This window comes from Camelus dromedarius, chromosome 7 (assembly GCF_036321535.1).
Source record: "Camelus dromedarius isolate mCamDro1 chromosome 7, mCamDro1.pat, whole genome shotgun sequence".
NCBI lineage: Eukaryota > Metazoa > Chordata > Mammalia > Artiodactyla > Camelidae > Camelus > Camelus dromedarius.
In genome coordinates, this window is record NC_087442.1 from 18,023,966 (window position 1) to 18,044,743 (window position 20,778).

The 20,778-nt window shown below is 46.0% G+C and overlaps 1 protein-coding gene across 1 annotated transcript in view; it reads left to right on the top strand.

The window, feature by feature from the left end:
• Positions 1-7,742: 7,742 nt before the first annotated feature.
• Positions 7,743-20,778, top strand: part of PLXNA4 (plexin A4) — a 565,291-nt gene continuing 552,255 nt past the window's right edge. The window contains exons 1-3 of the mRNA XM_031455378.2: positions 7,743-8,046; positions 8,495-8,639; positions 9,997-10,070. Coding sequence (XP_031311238.2) covers positions 7,831-8,046; positions 8,495-8,639; positions 9,997-10,070 — 435 coding nt within the window. The 5' untranslated portion in view covers positions 7,743-7,830. The remainder of the gene's footprint in view (positions 8,047-8,494; positions 8,640-9,996; positions 10,071-20,778) is intronic.

Below are 20,778 nucleotides of genomic sequence, written 5' to 3' on the forward strand. Positions count from 1 at the left end.
CTGAACATGTTGTCTTAGTTATAAGAGAATTACTCGAGATGATGGGGTGGCTTTTAAACAACAGAAATCTATTCCTCACAGTTCTGGAGGCTGGGAGGTCCAAGATCAAAGTGCTGGTGGATTTGGTGTCTGGTGAAGCCTGCTTCTGGTTTACAGGTGGCCACCTTCTCCCTATATCCTCACATGAGGGTAAGGGTGAGGGAGCTCTCTGGGGTCTCTTTTGTAAGGGCACTAATCCCATTCATGACAGATCTACCCTTATGACCTAATCACATCCCAAAGGCTCCACCTCCAAAGACTGTCACACTGGGATTAGGTCTCAGCGTTATGAATTGGGGAGGTAGGGACATAAACATACAGTCTGTAGCACAGATCTGTATCTCATTACCCAGTAGTGCTGTTCCTAGGTACATACCTACAGAATGTTCAACAGCATTCAAATAGCTACAAAGTAGAAACAACCAAATGTGCATTATAGTGAAAACGATAAATATATTGAGGCACATGGGATATTATACAGTAATACTGATGAACAAGTTATGGTTCCACATAAAAATGAACAATTCTCACAAACTGTTGAGCAAAATAAGTCAAGGACTAAAAAAACACGTATAATTCCATTCCTATAAAATTCTTAAAATGGCAAAATAAATGATAGTGTTTATGGATGGATGCTTATGAGGTATACAGGAAAATAAGGAAGAGCTATCACAAATGGATAGCAGTTATGTTTCTGAGGGTCAGGGGGGTACTGATGAGAGGGTGCACAAATGGGTCTTCAGGGGACCTGTGATGTTGTTTCTTTGAGTGGGTAATGGATCTACTTAATTTATGATAATTCATTGAGCTGTACATCTGTTTCGTGCGCTTCACTGTGTGTCTTATGCTTCACAATAAAAAGGACTCAAAATAAATTTAAACAGGTTCAAGCTTATCCCTATGACGAAGTCATTTCCCCTCTCAATAATACCTACTAGTAACTGACATTTGTTGGAGGGTATTCTGAGCTGGGCACTGTATTGAGCATTTTACATACATTACCTCTGATTGCAGTAATCCTGTAAGTTAGCTACTTTTATTATCCTCACTTTCCAGATAAGGAAACCGAGGCTTAGAGGGGTTAAGTAATGCGCCAAGGGTCAATACAGCTAGTAAGTGGCAGCCCAGTCCTACCCTGCCCAGAAGTCTAGCCCTTCGTGTTGGCATGTTCTCTCTGCGAATGCGTCATCCTGCTGCTCCATCTTTAGGGCCCCTGGATCCCCCAGGCATCCATTCCAGCGCAGTTTTACAGTACAAGTTTTCAATAAAAGTCTAGTGAATAATGAATAAAAGCCCCATTCTTGTCATCCGCTTCCTCTCATGTCCTGGGTGCGGCAGTGCTAGATTTTCTTTCCAGAGTAAAGTGACAGGTTTCCAGCAGAGGGAAGAGTAACAGGAAAGCCTCCTACTTGTGGCTGATGCTACTTTTGCTCGGTGGGGTCTGTCAGACAAATTCCCTACTTTCTTTTTGACTTTCCCTGAGCTCCAAGACATCCGCCTAACGACCTCACGTGCCCTCCCCTGGCCCGACCCCCCGGAAGCAGGGATGCAGAGGCGGCCTGGCTGTGTGCGCGCCCGCTGCTCCCGCCTCCGCCTCCAGAGGGCGTCCTGGCGCAGCTCCACAGGCCCCAGGTGGGCCAGAAGGTGCGGGGTGCAGAGCCCAGGCGTTCTAAATAAAACTCCTAGTCCCACGTCACTGCTCCTTTCCCGAGGTCTTCTGAGGCAAAAAGACTTGGGAAGGAAGGTAACTACCTGTTGGTCTGGAACCAGTTCCTGTTCCACACACAAGGGCTTTGAAGCTGGAGCTGCTCACTGATGCACTTGATACAAAGCAGCTGCGTGGGGCTCAGCCTTTGCCACCTGCCTTCCCCCTGTGCTCTTTTCCTGGTGTTAGAAGATTAAAAATAAACAACAGCTACAAAAAAAAAAAAAAAAAGGAATCAGATTTTGAGAATTCTACACATCTTTTCCTGGATGATTGTGACCACACTCTTAAGTTGTCCAAAACAGCTAATTATTTATGATTCTGCCCCCCTACCCTCACCTCTCCCAAACAGGCTCCTTCTCCTGGTTTATGACACCCACCAATCCACTCACCTTATGTTCCCATCACCTGAGCCTGAAGTCTAGGGGTCCCTGGACTCCCTCATCTGCCCACCCACGAGTACTATGCATTTGGACCTGACAGTCTTTCAGAGCCAGAGGAACTGGGCCAATCCTTTGTTTTAAAGACAAAATGAAGCCACATAAATAACGTCCCTAGCTTAGAGTGAGAATTACTAGGCACTAAAAAAGTTACAGGTGGTCTCTAATATCCTTCAGGAAAATCTCTATAAATCTGTAGAGGGTGATTAAGAGGGTCAAGGGCACTTCCACGTCTTCTTTTCATAATCTCTTACCCTAGAATGTAATGAATGATGTTTGCTGTGGCCTACCTGCACATTAATATTATTCTTTACTGATAGAACCTTGAGTTTGTTCAAATCTCAGCCTTTGAGGAGAAACTAGGCTTCCCTACCCCGCCCCAGGGATCACTTGATTAACATAAGACAATAGTGTAATTCCACTTTCCTTGCCAGTGATTGGTTTTGGAATGTGCATGTGACATAATTCTAGCCAGTGAGGAGTGAGGGAAGTTTCCTGGGTGCTCCTGGGAAAGTTGAAAGCGACACTGACGCTGGGTCACATGTCCCCGACGGCCTCTGGTGTTCCTCTGTGTGTGAACGAGGCTGGGAGTGTTGGTGCCCACACTGTGATCATGGAGTAATGGGCCTGTGGACACAAACCAAGACATGGGGTAGGAGGGGCAAAAGATGAGTAGAGTCCGAGCATCAGTTGAAACTGTTCTATCACTGACATTTTGTTACACCAGTTGGTATATTTCTGATTTTCATTTATGTGGTTGGATTGAGTTTGCTGTTACTTGAAGCTGAAATCCTAACTGATTTGTCTGCAGTTGACAAAGATGTGGTCTTCTCTCCCACTCCCTGTTCTCCTTCCATCCTGAGGGCACCAATGCCAGGCTAGCCTTTCTCTTAGCAGGGGTTGGGCTTTTAATGAGACCCTTATAATCTGTCACCTGAGTCTCCTCATCAAATCCTTATTCAGGGTTAGACTTTTAATCTCTAGTCATGGCATAGAACAGTGTTAAATGAAGTCCCCAGTCAGGTCCATCAGAATCACATGGGAAATAAGCAAAGGATCTGAATAGACCTTTCTTCAAAGATGTACAAAATGATCAGTAAACACCTGAAAAGACATCCCACATCACTAATCATTAGGGAAATGCAAATCAAAGCCACAGTAAGATGCTACCTCGCACCCACTGGGAAGGCTGTGATCAGAAAGAACAACATTATCAAGTATTGGTGAGGACGTGGAGTAATTAGAACTCGCACTTACTGCTGGTGGGGGTGAAATGGTGCAGCTGCTTTGGGGAAGAGTCTCGCAGTCCTCATAATGGTTAAATGTAGAACTGCTATAGAACCCAGCAACTCCACCCCTAGAAATAGACCCAAGAGAAATGAAAACATAGGCCCCCACAAACACTTGTACCTGAATGTTCATAGCAGCATTATTCATAATAGCCCCAAAGTAAAAACAGCTCAAATGCCCATCAAGCTGATGAATGAATAAACAACAAAATGTGGCATATCCACATAATGGATTATTTGATAATAAAAAGGAATGAAGTTCTGGTGCTTGCTACCTTGTGGATGAGCCTGGGGAATATTTCTCGAAGTGAAAGAAGCCAGTCACACAAAAAAGACATACTGTGTGATTCCATTTATATGAAGTGTCCGGAACAGGCAAATCTAGAGAGACAGAAAGTGGATTAGTGGTTTTCAGGGGCCAGGTGTTAGGGAAAGTGAGGAGTGACTGCTGAAAGGGATAGGGGTGAAGAAAATGTTCAAAAATTAGATTGTGGTAATAGTTGCACAGCTCTGAGTACTAAATACTAAAAACCATTGAATTGTGTACTTTAAATGGGTGAATTTTATGGTATGTGAATTATATCTCAATAAAGATGTTTGCAAAAGAGATCCAAGTAAATAATTTTTGCTTTCTGAATTTATAAGAATTGGAATTGCTCCCATTCATCTTTTAGAAAGTAACAGCACAGGCAAAAATCCTTGCTCTCTAGAATAATAGAAAATGTGGTTTTTATGCATTTTAAAAAGGGTCACCTGGGGTGTTTATAGATGCCCTGGCATCACCTGAGAGCTGCAGATTGGACCCTCTGGGAGTGAGCTCCTCAGTGATGCTAAAGTTTGGCAACCAAAAGATCAGAGAAGCATTCTGGTCTTCAGAATAATGGTTCCCAGCTAGTGGAAGGTGTTTATATGCATAAAGGATGCTGAGTGTTCCATACATAACTGTGTCATAGTGCATGACGAACACACAATTATAGCAGAGTTTAGAGTCTAGTAGACCTTGTCTTGAGTCCTGGTTAACCTGAATGTTGTGTGAACTCTGGAAAGTGATTTAAACCTCTTCAAGTCTGTTTTATAATCCATAAAATGGGATAAGGACATCACTTCCATGGGGCTGATGTAATAACAAAAGTTAAAAGCCTAAGGTGCTTCACACAGTTTCTGGCCCCCATAAGCTTTTATCTGAGTGGTATAAAGGAGTTGATATATTTTGAAGTCCATCCTTATATCAGTTTAAGTCTTAGGAAAACACTGTATTTGAAGGACATTGGCTCAAGGACACACAGAATTGCCTTTATTGAACTGCTAGGCATACGGTGAAGTCTGTAGAATAAAAGCCCCATGAGAGTAAGGCTCTGTTTTTGGCTCCATGCTGCATTATCAGTGTCTGTAGGGTAGTGGTTCTTTCCTTAAATGTTTGTTGAGTGCATGAAAAATGCACAGGTTTCCAGCAATTACCGTGAATTAATGTTCCCTGAGTCCCTTGTCATAATGTGAGCCTGATTATGTCTGGTGTCTTTGCTTGGCTACTTGGCTTAAACAACAGATATTTATTTCTCACAGTTCTGAAGACTGGGAAATCCGAGACCAAGGCGCTGACTGACTCAGTTCCTAGTGAGAAATCTCCTGGCTTAAAGACAGCTGCTTTCTTGCTCTGTCCTCACTGCTGTGTCTCCTTCCTGTAAAGCCACTAATCCCATTATAAGGGCCCCACCCTCATGTCCTCGTCTAACCTTCCAAAGGCTCCATCTTCAGTTACCATCACACTGTGGGTTAGGGTTTCAACATATGAATTTGGGGAGGGGGGACACACATTTCAGTCCATAGCACCTGGCATTTCTCCTCCAGCCCCAGCTCCCCAGCAAGTACCTGTGATGCTCCCAGCCTCCCGGCTCTACCTGCCAGAGAGCTGCCTTTCTGCCTCTGCCCACTCCTCCTGTGAGTGTCCTTGACTCCACACTCCTCCCCTCAGCTTTGGCCAGCTTTTCTTCTAGTATGGACCTGTTGATGTTGATCAGCTGTGTGGTGCTCCGCCCTGCTCGGCCGACCCAGATCATCACCTGTAAAACCATAGTAGTTTTTTGTAGAGCCTCGTGTCAGCCCTGATAGATCTTTATGTTCTCAAAATTCCTACGAATGCCATGCGGGAGAAAGCCGGCAGACATAGGAATAGCTCTGAAAAAGGTTTTTGCCTGCATCATGGTAGAACCAAGGTCTTTGCTAGAAGAGCTGGCATGCTGTGCTTTGGCTGATCTAAGGGATCCAGATCACACAACGTTTTCCAACAGCACATTGCCATCTCATTTGCTGTAGATTATCGCCACATCCACACTTGTGCCTCTTAAGTCTGAAGGAAGGGGCTTTACCCTGTCTGTTAGCAGGCACTGTTTCCCAGCACGCCTTGCTTGGTGATCGCTTGCCTGGGTTTCTAACCTCTCCCTCCACAGGTTGTTTGCTTTCCCTCTTAGAGCTGGTGTTCCCTGTGCCTCCCAAATGCACATCATCTGTTAATTTCATCACACGCTTTGCCCCGCTTCTCCCGGCTCACTGATAGGCACGAAAATTTAAGATACTGTCCAGCTTGGCAGGAGAGAGCTGAGCTCCCATGAGTGCTGAGGGGAGCTGCCCCCACCTCCCGCCAGGAGCTGCAGGCCTTTCCTGAGATGGAGATGACATCTATCTAGAAGAAGAAAATCTCAGGGACTCTGGTTGGGAGATGACAGTCAACAGTGGGTGATGAGAGAGGACTCCTGAACACCCAGGGGCCTGGTTCTTCCTCTTGAGCCAAGCTTTCCCCAGGCCTGAGCTGGGGCCTCAGAGGCATCGTAACACCCCCTGCTCCTGTGGGTGAGGGAAGAGGCCACACGTCCTGACTGTCTTCTTGACCCAGAGGCTCCCACCCAGCTAAGAGCTTTTTTGACCCATTATGTCTTCATCATTCCCACTTTGTGAACTCAGTCCTGCTCTTTGTCCCCTCGGGCTCCTTGGTCTCTGCCCTCCTTCCAGGATCTCTAGTCTGCACAGAGGTCAGACCTGGGGCCTCAGGACTTCTCCATCCAGAAACCTGCATCTCTAAGACCTGCCTTTCCATACCTGCACATAACTCTGCCCAGGGTTTTGAAAACCTTGTATTCTGTCTGTCCCTGGTGGACCCCATTTGACATCAACGTTCCCCTCTCTGTCTCCTCCATCCCCCACTGTCAACTCTTTTTCCTAAATCTTTAGCTGTTGGATGACAGGTTATTTTAAATTATTTGTTTTGAATTAGGTTGTAAATTATACCTATTTGTAAACTGGGAAAGTACAGAAAATAAGAGATAATAAAAACAAAAGCAATTGATGTTTTGTTTACTAATCCTAGAAGTGAAAGTACACTTGCACATGAACAATGACACAAGTTAATACTTTAAGGAGACTTAGCTGAAGTATTTTTAGTGACAAGTTTTAAGAGAGGATTTAACTGTGCTTATTTGGCAGTGATTGTGCTTTTAATTCCTTTCAATTCAATAATCCTTTAGGTCTGGCCTAGTGAGCAAAATGTTCACTGTTCTCCTAGCCACTGACTTTTCTACATCCTGCACCACTTTCTCTCGAGAGCAAGATGCTGCTAGGAAAATGAGTTGTGTTGTCAAATGCTGAATTAAATGTACTCCAGCTTCTTCATTACAGACCTTTTCAGAGCCTTTAATTGCCAACATAATTTCCTAGGAAGGAAAGACTGTCTGTAACATTACCCAAACTTGACTGTAGAACAGCCTCATACTTTGAAAAAAAAAAAAAGAGAGGGGATGTTTTAACATCTTGCTAGGAATCAGGGTTCCCTGGAAACCCATTTTGGAAGCACCACTTAATGTCAAGCCATCCAAGTCTTCACCTGGCTCACTTCACACCCGGAAGCCAGCAGCACAGGGTTCCAAGGCATGGGCTGAGTTGAGAAGTAGCTTGTAAGGGGGTAGGGTATAGCTCAAGTGGTAGAGCGCATGCTTAGCATGCGTCAGGTCCTGAGTTCAATCCTGTACCTCCTCCAGAAATAAATAAATAAACCAAATTACCTCCACCCAAAAAATAAACAAAATTTTTAAAAAGAAGTAGCTTGTAGCTAATACTGATGAAGCAAACCTAGGGTGAAACAGAACACAGGTATCCATGTCTTGGTGTTGCTGCTCGGAAACTATGTGAGGCTAAGGCTGTCTCCTTGCCTACAAACTTGGGGGTGAGATCTGCCTCCTGCCCAGGGTTGTTGTAAAGAAAAGATGACATTGTTTAGGAAAGTGCTTAGTTAAATGTAAATGCTTTAGACAAGTAATTTTAAGTGTTTATTAGTGTAGGAACAAAGCCAACAATTGTAACCTTGTTCATGTTGTGTTTTATCAGCTTGTCTCATGCCTCACGCTCCAGAACCCGCAGGCCTCTCTCAGCTGGCGGACAGCACCCTCACGGGGCAGGACCTCCTGGAGAGAAGCACAGAGGCGCCTGCTCTGCTGTGCCCAGCCCCTCCCCGGCCCCACGGGGACCCCTCCATTCGTGCTGCAAGTCTAGCTGCGCAAGGACTGCGCTCCGTCGGTTCTGGAGGGTAAGAAGCAGCCGGGCACCAGGCAGCTGTTGCTTCCCTCCCCACCCCCAGCCCGTCAGCAGGTCTTCACTGAGCCCTGGAGGAACAGAGCACAGTAGCGAACACCCAGAGCCAAAAACTGGCAGCGCATCCCCGCCACAGGGCCTCTCTCCACGTGGCGGGACCAGGCACGAGCCACCAACTTCAGAGCCTCTATTTCTTCATCTGGTAAAATGACATTGTCAACCTCATGAGAGTTTTGCAAACAGGAAAGACAAAGGATGTCAAACCCCAGCTGTTGGGGGCTTGCATTTTAGTGTGGGAGACAAGATACTAAGTGAGATCAAGTGACTTCGTTGCGATGAAGTGGCTGCCTCAGCTGGCCATGGTGGGATGGTGTCTCAGCTCGGGTGGCCCAAACGAAATAGCACAGACTGGGGGCCTTAAACGCAGACATTTATTTTCTCAGGGATCTGGAGGCTGGAAGCCGGAGATCCGGGCACTAGCGTGGTCGGGTTCTCCTCGCTGTGTCCTCACATGGCCTTTCCTGGGTGCACACACGTGTGGAGAGAGCTTGCTGCTGTCTCCTCCTTCAAGACCAGCGATCCTATCAGGTTAGAACCCTACCCCTGTGACCTCATTTACCTTTAATTACCTCCAAATACAGCTACCTTGGGGTTAGGGCTTCAACATCTGAGTCTGGGAAAACATGATTCAGTCCATTGCAAATGGTAATAAGGTCAGGGCTGTGCATTGTGTTCCCAGGGGATCAGCCGACTCCCCCTGGTTCTGGTTCTGGGCACAGGTAACATGCTACCTGGGTCTGTTCATGATGTGGGGCTGGGTGGGGTGGTGGATTCCCAGCAGACCACTGGAATGGCAAAATGTGAGACCCCTAATTGGGGTCTAGTTTTAACCCTTCCTGTGAAGGATGAGGAGATCACCACTGCCAGAAGTGAAGTGATACTACTCTCAAGGTCCCCCAGTCCAAATCCTTGACTCTCTCAGGGAGTCATGTTTCTAAAGTGTGATTTCTGGGGTAACCATGCCCATTGAAGCCACTTTGAACACTTCCGGGACTGTGTATTTCCTGCATCCTGGGCAGGTGTTCCTAGCTGATCCTGCTTGATGTCAGGCCATCATCAGTAGATTTTTTTAGCAGCCCCATGATTAACTCTTGAGACAGAGAATCCAGAACCCCAAATACTCCATTTCTTCTTAGCAATTTCTGGAGCCTCCAAGGAAACCCTAGGGCTCCTGAGACACAGCAGGAATTCTCTTATTCTTGTGTTTATTCATCCTTATCTGAGAGACAGTCAGGCCCAGAGGAAAAGGACTTGCCCAGTTACACAGGAGGGACAGGAAATTATCACCAAGGCTGGAGCAGAGCCAAGGTCTGCACTCACAGCTCTGAGTTTCCTTCAGTCTAGAACACTCCCAGCTCAACCCAGCGTCAGAATCACTTGGGTGTTTAAAATAGACGTTTTTCCAGGCACCGCTCCAAAGAACTCAAATTGGTACGTCGAGAGTGGGGCCCTGGTGTGGGGATGTTTAGGAAACACCAAGTGAACGACGGGGCTGCGTTCGCGGTGAGCAGACACGCACACTCAAGATATGCGGTGGCTTTATCGCAGATGGGCATGTGAGTCCCTGAGGCTTTTGGGCCAAGCGGTCATTGACCTTGCATGTCCCTGTAGCACCAAGAGCTCTGCTCTTGTCTCCACCAAAGAGCTAGAGGGTGATTCCTAGGGCAGTAGGTTGTGTCTGATCCTGTAGTGTCTCTTGGTAGACTCATCCAGAATGTTCTGAGCACATCCCCATAGGTGGAATGTGTACGTAAACAGTAACAGGTGCAGACCGGCGAGCCCACTAATGATCACCATCTGGATGAATAGATGAAAATAAAAAAAACCCAAAAGTATGTGATGGAATTTTCCCCTCTTTGTTTTCTTGTGTTTGGTTTACATACAGACATGATCCGACCACAAATATTATGGGCAGAAAAGCCAACACAGCAGACTCCGTGGAGTGACTGCTGCTTTCAGGTAAGACATAAGAATAGCGCTTGCTGCGTCTGCAGGTGTGCCTGGCTCTTCTTGGCATGCGTCACCTCGCTCCTCCGTAGGACGTCTCTGGGGAGTTTGTTTACTACCATTTTAGAGAGAAGTAATCGGAGGGGAAGAGTTTTGGCGGCTCAAGGTCACAGAAAATCGGTGACGGAGTTGAGATGGAAATGTGGATGGTGTGTCTTAGCTACGACCAGGTCTAGCCTTTGTTCCTGGGCCTGGGAGGTGGAGCTGAGGAGGAGGACTGAGTTGATGGCCCCTGGAATAAAGGAAACAGGACTGGAACTCCAGTCAACGGCTTGTTCTTGTGATGATGATTAATAGGACCATTTGAAAGGCAATCATCTGTGTAAAGTAGCTTTCAATCCCGCGCCACGTCCTCCTGACCCTGGATGTTAGTTGTTGCTACCTTCGTGGGGACGGCGAGGAGATGATGTTGGGCTCTGCTGTCAGGGCACCCCTGGGGACAGGTGTCTCTGATCATCTGGCCCCTGCAGTAGATGAGAGTTCAATCCTGGAGACCCGGTCTTCGCAGATTGTCATGGTTGACATTTTGTTACTGGGGACTCTGCACCTGGCCTTCGTCTAGGTCCCTAACGTGCTCTCCCCACTCTAGAAGCTAGTGGAAGTGGCCTGACCTAGTCAGGAAGTGAGAACGTGGCCGTCCTCTTTCCCTATAGCTTGGGAGTCAGAACCAGGGCTGAGGCAGCCCCTGGGGGTGCTGGCAATTCCATTTCGATCTGCTTAGCGCCGTTGCACTCAGAGATGAAAAAGGCAAGGTTCCCGTCCTTCCCCAAACTTCTAGGATAATGCCAGGCAGAGGGATAGAAGGGCTGGGTCTGCTGAAGCGGGGTTCCGTGGGAACACAGACGGAGAGCAGACCCAGTTTGCTGCAGAGGGATGCAGCTCAGGTGAGGCAAGGGGAAGCTGGCCTCTCCAGGCTTCTAGCATCAGATTCTGCTGTCTGAAACACACAATCCAAGGCTGCTCATGGAATCTCTTTAGTGTATTTTATGTCTACATGATTCTTGGAGGGTTGTTCGATGGCATAAAGATACTGTACTGGTCAGCTTCTTTGAGTCTCTGCTTCTGTGGGCAGGGTTGCTCTGGGCTAAGAAAACTACTTACGAAAGTGAAAACATCTCTTCTGCCTCTGCTCTTTTGAATGAAGGCCTTAGGGCCCTTGTTAAAGGGAAAACGTTATTGGACGATGTTACCGGTTGTAATACCTTAGCTCCGTTTGGCAGAGCAGATTGGCTACTTCCCTCCCAAGGCCCAGGAGGGCAGGACTGTGGGCAGGTGCTATTTTAGTTAGCTGTGAGATGGAGTGAGGGAACCAGGAAAGTGCCCATTCCTGAGGTAGAATGGAAGCTTGCTTGAGGACACTGGGCAGATGCCTAGCTGGAGCTGCAGGAGCCCACACCCCTTGCCAGTGACGCCAGCACCCGCCCTCGGGTGCACCTGTTGGAATAAGGTGCACCACCCCTGCATCTGCGTCCTGTCGGGCAGAACCCCACATATCGGTCACCCCCACCTCCCTCACATCCTCCCTCGCCACTCCTGGCTCAGCCAGCTGCCAGCTCTGGCTTTACCCTGTGACTGAAGTCCTCCTCCCTGTAGCCGTGTTCCTTCTTGGTCTGGATTCTCTACCTGACATGGGGAATGGGTGCCTGGGGTCTTCATTTGTAAAACTTGAGCATTTTCACCACTTAATGTCAGTAATCTGTAGATTTTACAAATTGGTGAATTCCTTCGATGTAAGCAATGTGGAAAGCTAGGCAGTTGAAAGAAGAGGCATTTTTAAGTGAGTGAAGATAACTGTTGTCTGTTGAGCTGGGGCTGTAAATAGACAGAAAGGAATGAACTGGCTACTCCACGGCGACAGGAGGGATTCAGGACTAACACCCGAATCACGGCTAACCCCCATATGAGTGTCCAGTGAAGAAGGCTGGGGACAAGCCACAGCTCTCCCTGGTGGACTCCACCTTGACCTGCCATCTCATTAAATGTCAACAGTAGGGACAGTGAGCATGAAGTCATCCCCAGTCCCTTGCCTGGTCCCTGAGACAAGAAGCTTTCCTTTCCAAAAGGACAGGTCAGAATTAGGAATGCAGTAGATAGCTGTAGAGTACTCCAGAGCTGAGTGGCACCCCTGGTGCACCATTAGGGGGCGTGTAGTAAGGAAACTGAGCTTACCCAAGGAGAGATCTAGCCTTTGCCCTCAGCTACTCGGAAGTGGTCTCAAGGCCCTTGGAATGTCACACTTGGTAAGAATGTCTTTCCTTTACCTGGGGACCTGGAGCCACATGGGAAAGTGTGGTTTCTGATGGGAGCTTTGGGCCAGATGGTATCCACTCTACCTCCAGAGGGGTCAGCCATGGTGGCAGTGAACCATGGAGCCCACGTGGAAGCTCTGCACACCAAGGCTCAGGGGAGAGTCTCTGGTTAGCAGTGCTCTGTGCATACATCATGCATCATTGCTGGGAGGAGTTAACGCTGTTCATGACTCCCGAAAGCTCTGCATGTGGAACTTTCCTGGACTCTGCTCCATGCACCTTTTCCCTTGATGGAGTTAACCTGCGTTCTTCAGCTGTAATAAACCATAACTATAACAGCTCTCTGTGAGTTCTCTGAGTCCTCCTAGTAAATGATTGAATCTCAGGGTGGTCTAGGGACCCCCTTACCTCCAGACCTCGCAGTTGGTCATTATGCGGTAGACTAGAATCCTTTACGTTCTACGAGTCTTTTTAATGCTGGCTATGTGACTAAGCTAACAGGTTAAACATAAACAAGAAGAAAATCAAGAAAAAAGTGCTGGAGATACAGGCTCTTAGAGGCAGATGTCATAGCAGTGACACTGGGCTGTGGGCCCAGCTCACTGCGTGGTGGGCTTCCAGTGTGCATATGAACTGAGATGGCTGAGCTCTCACTAAAATGCTTTTTGCTGCAGAGTGAAGAGAAATCCCAAGTAAATATCCAAGGTTAAAGTGTTATTATGGGCCCAGTGACTCTGCTACGTTCTTGCTGGAGAGCACCTCTGATCTCTAGGGCTAAATAAGCGCCACGTCTGGGTGTATTAGGGATGGAAAGGTGAGTGGGTAACAGGAAGGAGGGGAAGGAACGGACGATGAGTCAGAAGAAGGAGATTTCAATCCTGGTATTGTTGTGGACTGGTCGTGACCTTGGGAGGTCACTGATACTGCTGGATCTTTGCCCCATTTGGCATCTTGCAGGAGACATTCATATATTTGCTAGGATGACAGAGCTAGATTCATGGAAGGTAATGGAGGAGAATGAACAGAGAAGGGTACTTTCTCTGTCAGGGGCTGTGTGAGGGCTTGACTTATTATATTAATCGGGGATCTTCATAGAAAGAGAGTCAATAGTACAGACATACACCCCATATATCTGTATCTGTATCTGTATCTCTCTATATAGACAGAGGGAGAGAGAGAGAGGGAGATAGAGAGGGATTGATTTTAAGGAACTGGCTCATGTGATTGTGGGGGCTGGCAAGTCTGAAATCAGTAGTGCAGGCCAGCAGGCTGGAAACTCAGGAAAGATTTGATGTTGCAGTCTTGAGTCTGAATTCTTCAGTAGGCTGGAAAACTCAGGCACGTTTTCTCTGTTGTAGTCTTGAAGAGAATCTCTTCTTCAGAAAATCTTAGTCTTTGCTCTTAAGGCCTTCAACTGATTGGATGAGGCCCACCCACAGATGGAGGGTAATCTGCTTTACTTAAAGTTGACTGAATTAAATATTCACTATCTTAAAAGCACCTCCACAGCAACATCTTGACTGATATTCACCCAGACACCTGGGCATCACAGCCTAGCCAAGTCAACACATAAAGCTAACCATTGTTTATTTTCATTTCATGCTCACAGCAGCAGTGCCAAGTAGTCAACAGTAGTAAAGAATAGTGCTGGGGCTGGGCCTAAGGTGTTTCTGGCTCCATTCTCACATGATACCATGTGTATCTTGTAGATAATCCCTAAGATCTTCCAACTGGGACATTTAAATTCTTTGTAAACCAACCAACGGACTCCATTTTTCCAACTGTTCCCACCCTCAAGAGCTGCTGGTGCTAAACCCCTCCACCCTCCCTACCCACCTCCCCACCACACATATTTTTTTTTCTAACAGGGTAATGGTCTACTAGGAGCCTGGAAAGCTTATTAGTAGCCAAATATTTGTTCTTGTGTCCAGACTCTGATACTTAACCAGCTACCTCTTAACTTCTAAGTTTGAATCTCCACTGAATGGTTCAGGGTAGCCATCTGTTCATTCAACCAAATCTATTAAGTCCTTAAGATGTTCCAGGCATTATGATAAGGACCAGGGATGGATATGGCTAAGGCACAGACCTATTTGCATCACTCAGTCTAGCTGATCTTGAGAAGATGATCACAAGAAGAGCAAATGCTTGGAAAGTGCTTTTGATATGGTAAAAATGCTAGCTCTAAGTTGTTACATGCTTGTTGTAGCCACTGAATGTCCAAGTTTCCCATGATCCTATGAAAATGAATTGGCTTAATTGTCAGCAAGGTCGTGACTAAACATTGAATGCATTCTGATCATTTATTTGCCTTAAAGTTTAAGAAGTTTATCAATTCCTTAACTATGTGTAAAATCTCCAGAATCCCCAGAAGAAATGCTAATGAAAGATCTGAGCTGAAACTCGACAATCAGCTTCACCAAAAGAAAGTATGAGTGGAAATGAGGAGTGATTTTTTTTTTAATTAATTAATTTTTAAAAATTGAAGTATAGTCAGTTACAATGTGTTGATTTCTGGTCAGCATACTGTCCCAGTCATACATATACATACATATATTCATTTTCATTAAAGATTGTTACAAGATACTGAATATAGTTCCCTGTGCTGTACAAAAGAAATTTGTTTTTATCTATTTTTATATATAGTAGTTAATGTTTGCAAATCACAAACTCCTAAATTTGTTTTTTCCTACCCCCTTTCTCCTGGTGACCATAAGATTGCTTATTATGTCTGCAAGTATGTTTCTGTTTTGTAAATAAGTTCATTAGTGTCTTCTTCTTTCTTTTTTTAGATCCCACATACGAGTGATATCATATGGTATTTTTCTTTCTCTTTCTGGCTTATTTCACTTAGAATGATGATCCCCAGGTCCATTCATGTTGCTGCAAATGGCATTATTTTATTCTTTTTTATGGCTGAGTAGTATTCCATTGTATAAATATACCACATCTTTATCCAGTCATCTGTCAATGGACATTTAATTTGCTTCCATGTCTTGGCTATTTTATATATGCCTGACTTTTTTTAATGCTGGATGGTCATAGTTAAACTTCCATTAGTGGAGAAGAACCCAGCAGAGGAAATATTACATCAGTGAACTTGAAATTCTTCTCATGCCTAAATGACTCACATTCCATTTGGGAAAGCGCCTTGTTTAGGGACAATGAGTTAACTAGATAAGTTGGCCCATGTTTGGAGAGGCACAGGGACTAACTTTTGTTGTCCGTTTACTTGTGATGTCACAGATGAATCATTGTTCTCAGGGCTGCTACCTTTGGGCTCAAGATTCTAACTAGAACTATGTTAGAACTACCCTGTAATGTATGAATAAGTAAAATATATATTTTGCCAATGAAGAGCAGCACTATTCCTTCACCAGTGATTTTTAAAGATATCCTGATGGAGATCTTATCAATTTATCAATCCATGTATATACTCTGAAATAAAAGTGACCTGGAGTGGAGAAAGAAACCAAATGGGCCCCCAGAAGCCTGAGTTTTTGTATATGAAGCTCAAGGACAGTCTTGCTCAGGGGTCCTTTTGGTAACTATGTTAGAATTTACACCCTGCTACTATCCAATAAAGCTAGTTGTCTTCTTCCCTCTAGTTAAAGAATGTCTTTAACTGAGCCTTTTAAAAATTACTTAATAGTTAAGAACAAAATAAGCTATGATTTTAGTTCATATTCTGCCCCTACTTCTCTCTGGGTCTCAGTTTTCTTAATCTGTAAAATGTGCAGGTTTTAAAAATACGGGTTTTATTGCTGCCTGTTCTTTCCAACTTCCTGAAATCACAGCTTCCCCTCCTACCCAACCCTGGCCTGTACCATTCAGCTGTTCAGTGAGGGGAAATGGGGAAATCATAGTTGAAGGGTCATCTCCAGCTCTGCCTGGAACAGAAGCTTTGTGCCCTCCCTCCTCTCCACAGGCCCTGGCTATGGCTGGGCTGGCATGGGCAGGGAAAAGAGACGGTATTCCTGGGGCCGGGTGAGGTCTAAGGGCTGGTTCTGTCTCTCGGAAGTGTCTCTGGGATAAACATTTGGTGAGGAGGCAGGGGGTTGTGCGGAAACAAGGTTGCCATGACAACCCTGAACTGTGTGTGCTCCAGACCTGTTGATTTCTCCCTCTCTGGCCTCATGTGTTTTCCAACGGGAAGGGACAAATATTAGGAGTAAGGTGGGTATATAAGCAAGTTCCCACAAATTACCTTTCAGCCCCTAGTCCAGACGTGATTCACAGAGGAGGGGCCCAGCACCGAGACACCATGTAGCACTCTAGCTTGCTGAGTCCCATCCCAGAACCAGCTTCCTTGTGCTGCTCAGTCTGTCTTCAATACTCCCAAGTCCACCTGCTCTGGGGGGGTCCAAACCCTAACCTTACAGCTCTCTCCCCTCCCTGAATTCCTTCAGCATGTATGTTGGTACTGATGTGTATCATGTATTTAAGCAAATCTTCTTAAGTTTTCTCAGCTATTAAAGCCTGCAAGTCAACAGAATAGTCAGCCTTAGTATAAATTATTTCTACTTTTTCTATGATAAACCACGTACATAACCACGCATCAGTAGCATGGGAAGAAATTGCTGGCAGAGCCAGAGATCTGTGCTCTGGTGTAAGGAATAAATAAGCAAAGAAAATCACCTGGAGAAGCCAGGTAGCTGAAGGAAAGGAGAGGGGAGGGGGAGGGAAGGAGGGAACGGAGAGAACAGATGGGAAGGGAGAGAAGTGGGGAGAGGGGCACGTGAGAGAGAGAGTGAGTGAGTGTCAAGGGAAGAAGGATTCGATGCTGTTCTGGAAGAGAGGTGAGAAAATCAGAGGCAAGAACAGGTACAATTTAATTAGGGGAAGTGAGTGTAAATGGCATTCCTAGTTACATAAGGAACCGATCCTGGTTTCTGTTCCTGAGCGCCGGGGCCATCAGGGAGGGCGGCTGTGGAGGACCTGCCCCACAGACAGCAGTCAGGAAGAGCCGCTTCTGCGTTTCCACCCACGGCCTCTTCCGAGCCCCTGGGGTGCTGGCCCCAATGGCCAGAGGGACTCCTGATGGGGTTTTGGGGCCTCTGCTCCAGCCACCGCTGTTTTCCACTTGACTTTGAGGAAGTTAATGAATAAATGTTCAGAATGGCCTCAGCTGCTCCCTTCCTTCTCAGCCACGAGGCTGTCCACGCTGAAAAGCCTCCTGTTGCCTTGGCTGCTCCCCTGCCACTGAGCCGTCAGAGCAGGCAGCTGTCGGGAGGTTATTTGTTACACATGTGAGCTCATTGGAGTCTGGTGTGCGTGGTACAACTTGCACTGTTCCCTCAGCTTTTTTCTCAGACTCTCTGGCTCAGAAGAAAGCTCTGGCAAGAACCTACGTGTATGATATGAAAACAAGATTCCTGGGATGCTATATATAGTTGTGCACAGGTGTTAAGATAAGACTTACATGTGTTATGAGTGTACAGTGTGGTCATAAGACCCAGATGCATTAATCTGTTTGTTCACCGCCACGTGCATCTGTTCACCAGTGACCCGGTGGTCCCTGTCTTGGTCCAGAGAATTACTTAGGACTGTTCGAGATGAACCATACTTGTCAACACGTTCTGAAAGCCAGTTCATAAAGAAGGAAAATGTCAAGTTGCTTCCAAATTGATCTAAGTAGGATTTTTCAAATGTCCCAATGAAAGTTATTTATATAAGACAGATTCTTTCATTTTAGACTCAAAAACCTTTAATGGCATCCCGTTGCCTGTGGTGAACAATCCAGATTCTGGCTGGTCACTCAAGACAGTATTATGCATCTTTAGGACTACGACCTCCATTGCTTGTACCACAGAGCTTATTTTCTGGCCGTGTCCTTTTGGCTAGTAAAAATACAAATTTCTTGGACAATGATATAATTTATGGACGATCGAAAGCTAGAAGGGATAGTGAATTTATTTGTCCAACTACCATTGAATACCTCGACTGGGCTGGGCTTGGTTCTAACACTGAGGATACAGCGGGGACGAAACCAAGCTTCTGCTCTGTGAAGGCTGCTTACTAGTGAGGGAAGAGGACCAAAGGGTTGAGTGGGATAAGAAGAGATACCAAGTGGCTTGTGATGGGGGAGATTGCTGACCTCAGAACAGAGCTTCTCTGATAAGATGAGCATTGAGCAGAAGAGAGCACCAACTAAGGCTGGGAAAACGGTGTTTTCAGGCAGTGGGAAGAGCAGACGCACAGACTCTGAGTCAGGAGTGTGCGTGGAGGGCTTGTGTGACAGCCAGAAGGCCAGCTGCGGCAGTGGTGGAGAGAGTGAAGGCGAGAATTGTAGCAAGTGAGGTCAGAGAGGTAGCTAAGGCCAGCTCTTATAGAGCATCCCAAACTTGGTAATGACTTTGGATTTTACTCTGGTGACATGGGAAGCCGCTGGGAAGAGTTTGAGCAGATGAGATGTATGATTGGCTTATGTCTTAGACTACTCTGGTTGCCGTATGCAGAACAGGCTACTGTAGGGGTCAAGGGTGGAAGCTGGGAGACCAGTTAAGAGGCTATTCTAATAGTCTGGATTAGGGGTAGTGATGGTTTAGATGAAGGTGTGAGTAATGGAGGTAGTGGAAATGGTAGGATTCGGTAGATACTTTGAAGGTTGAGTTGTTAGGATCTGCTGGTAAATCAGATGTGGGATGTGAGAGGAGTGTCAGTGATTCCAGACGTTTTGCACTGAGCAGTCAGGAGCAGTGAGGATAGAGTCACTGTTTATGGAGATGGGGAGAAGGCGTTTGGGAAGAGGAAAGTCAAGGGTTCTATTCTGGATCAATTAAATTTAAGATACCCATTCTCTAATTAGAGATACTCAGTAGGCAGTTGGATATAGGAGTCTGAAATTCAGGGGAGAAATCAGGACTAGAGAAATAGTGTTGGGAGTTGTTCAACCTACAGATGGCTTTAGAGAGTGTGGGTAGATAGAGGAGGGACTAAATCCAAGGACCCAACAAAGACGGAGAAGCATCCAAGGAGTGAGGATGAAAACCGAGAGAGGGATTCCTATGAGGCCAAAAAAAGAAAGCTTCCCCAGAAGGAGAGAGTGGGCAGATGCTGCTGATACATCAGTAAGATGAAGACTGAGACTTCACCATTGACGTTCACAGTATAGAGGCCCACTGCTACGTAGAATTCAGATGTAGAAAGCCCCCAACAGGCCCCAATTATCATGATCATTTTAGTAGGAAACTACACATAGGTTCAAGTGTATCAAGTTTTCATGTGCAGGATTTGGAAGGTGTGTGTGCACAGCAGTTCATAAGCAAAGGCCTATAATTTATGACCCTGAGAACCGTACAGGCTACCGAGTGATGGAGTCGAAAAGCCACACTGATCTGACTTTGCCACATGGATGGAAGCAGAGCATCTAGACCGATGGGATTACAGTCTCTCTGCCAGAACGTGGGTGGGTGTGTTTCTTTACTGAGCCCCACACTTGTAAAAGAGGAGTGAACCAGAGGGCCTTTTGAGAAATCTTTGCAATAGTGAAAATTTGTTGAAGAACTAAAGATACTCAGCTTGGTGAAGACCCAAGAGGGTCTTAGCCATTTAAAGGATTGTCTTGTGGAAGAGGGATCATACTTGCTTTTACAGGTTGAGAGAAATTGAAGGGGAGAAAGTATCTATTTCTGTATAACTAACTATCCCCCAAATGCACTGGTTTAATACAATGATTTATTATTTCTCACAATTTTGTGATTTGATTGGGTGATTCTCTTGCTAGTTTTGCCTAGGCTGATATGATTGTAGGCTGTTGTGGATTGAGGAGGCTCTGGGCTCAGCTGGGTCCTTCAGGTCTCTCTTCTTTAAGGAGGGGAAATTGAACTTCTTTGCATGTTGATGGCAATGATTCAAGAGAGTGAGCCCCAGGCACGATGACTTACCAAGCCTCTTTTTGTATCCTGTTTGTCCCATTGGCCAAAGTTAGTTGTATGGCCAAGCCCAAGGCTGAGGTGGGAAAAGACAATGTCTGTATGCAGATACCAGAAATGTGATTCGCTGGAGGCCTTTTGTATGAAAATCTGTCACTGGCAGATTTTGACTTGATGTGAGAGAGAAGTTTTGAACAGCAGTAGTCCTGCAATTCGCTGCTTTATGAAATAGCTGGCTCCCTGGTGGTGGTGATGTTCCAACTCTAATTCATATTGTCATTCTTCCACTCACTTAAATGTTTTATCAAATACCTGTGACATGCAAGACCCTAGGTTAGATACCATGGGGGTGGAGGGGGTGTAAAAGATGAATAGAATAAAGTCTATGGAATGACTTTTACACACCCTGGGAGAATGGAAAAACAAACCAAACAATGGAGTCGTTGAGAGATACTTACAGATAAAGAACAGTGGGAAGCAGAGAAGAGAGAGGACTCCTGGCTGGAGTCATGGAGTGGGTGATGAGGAGGCCATCGG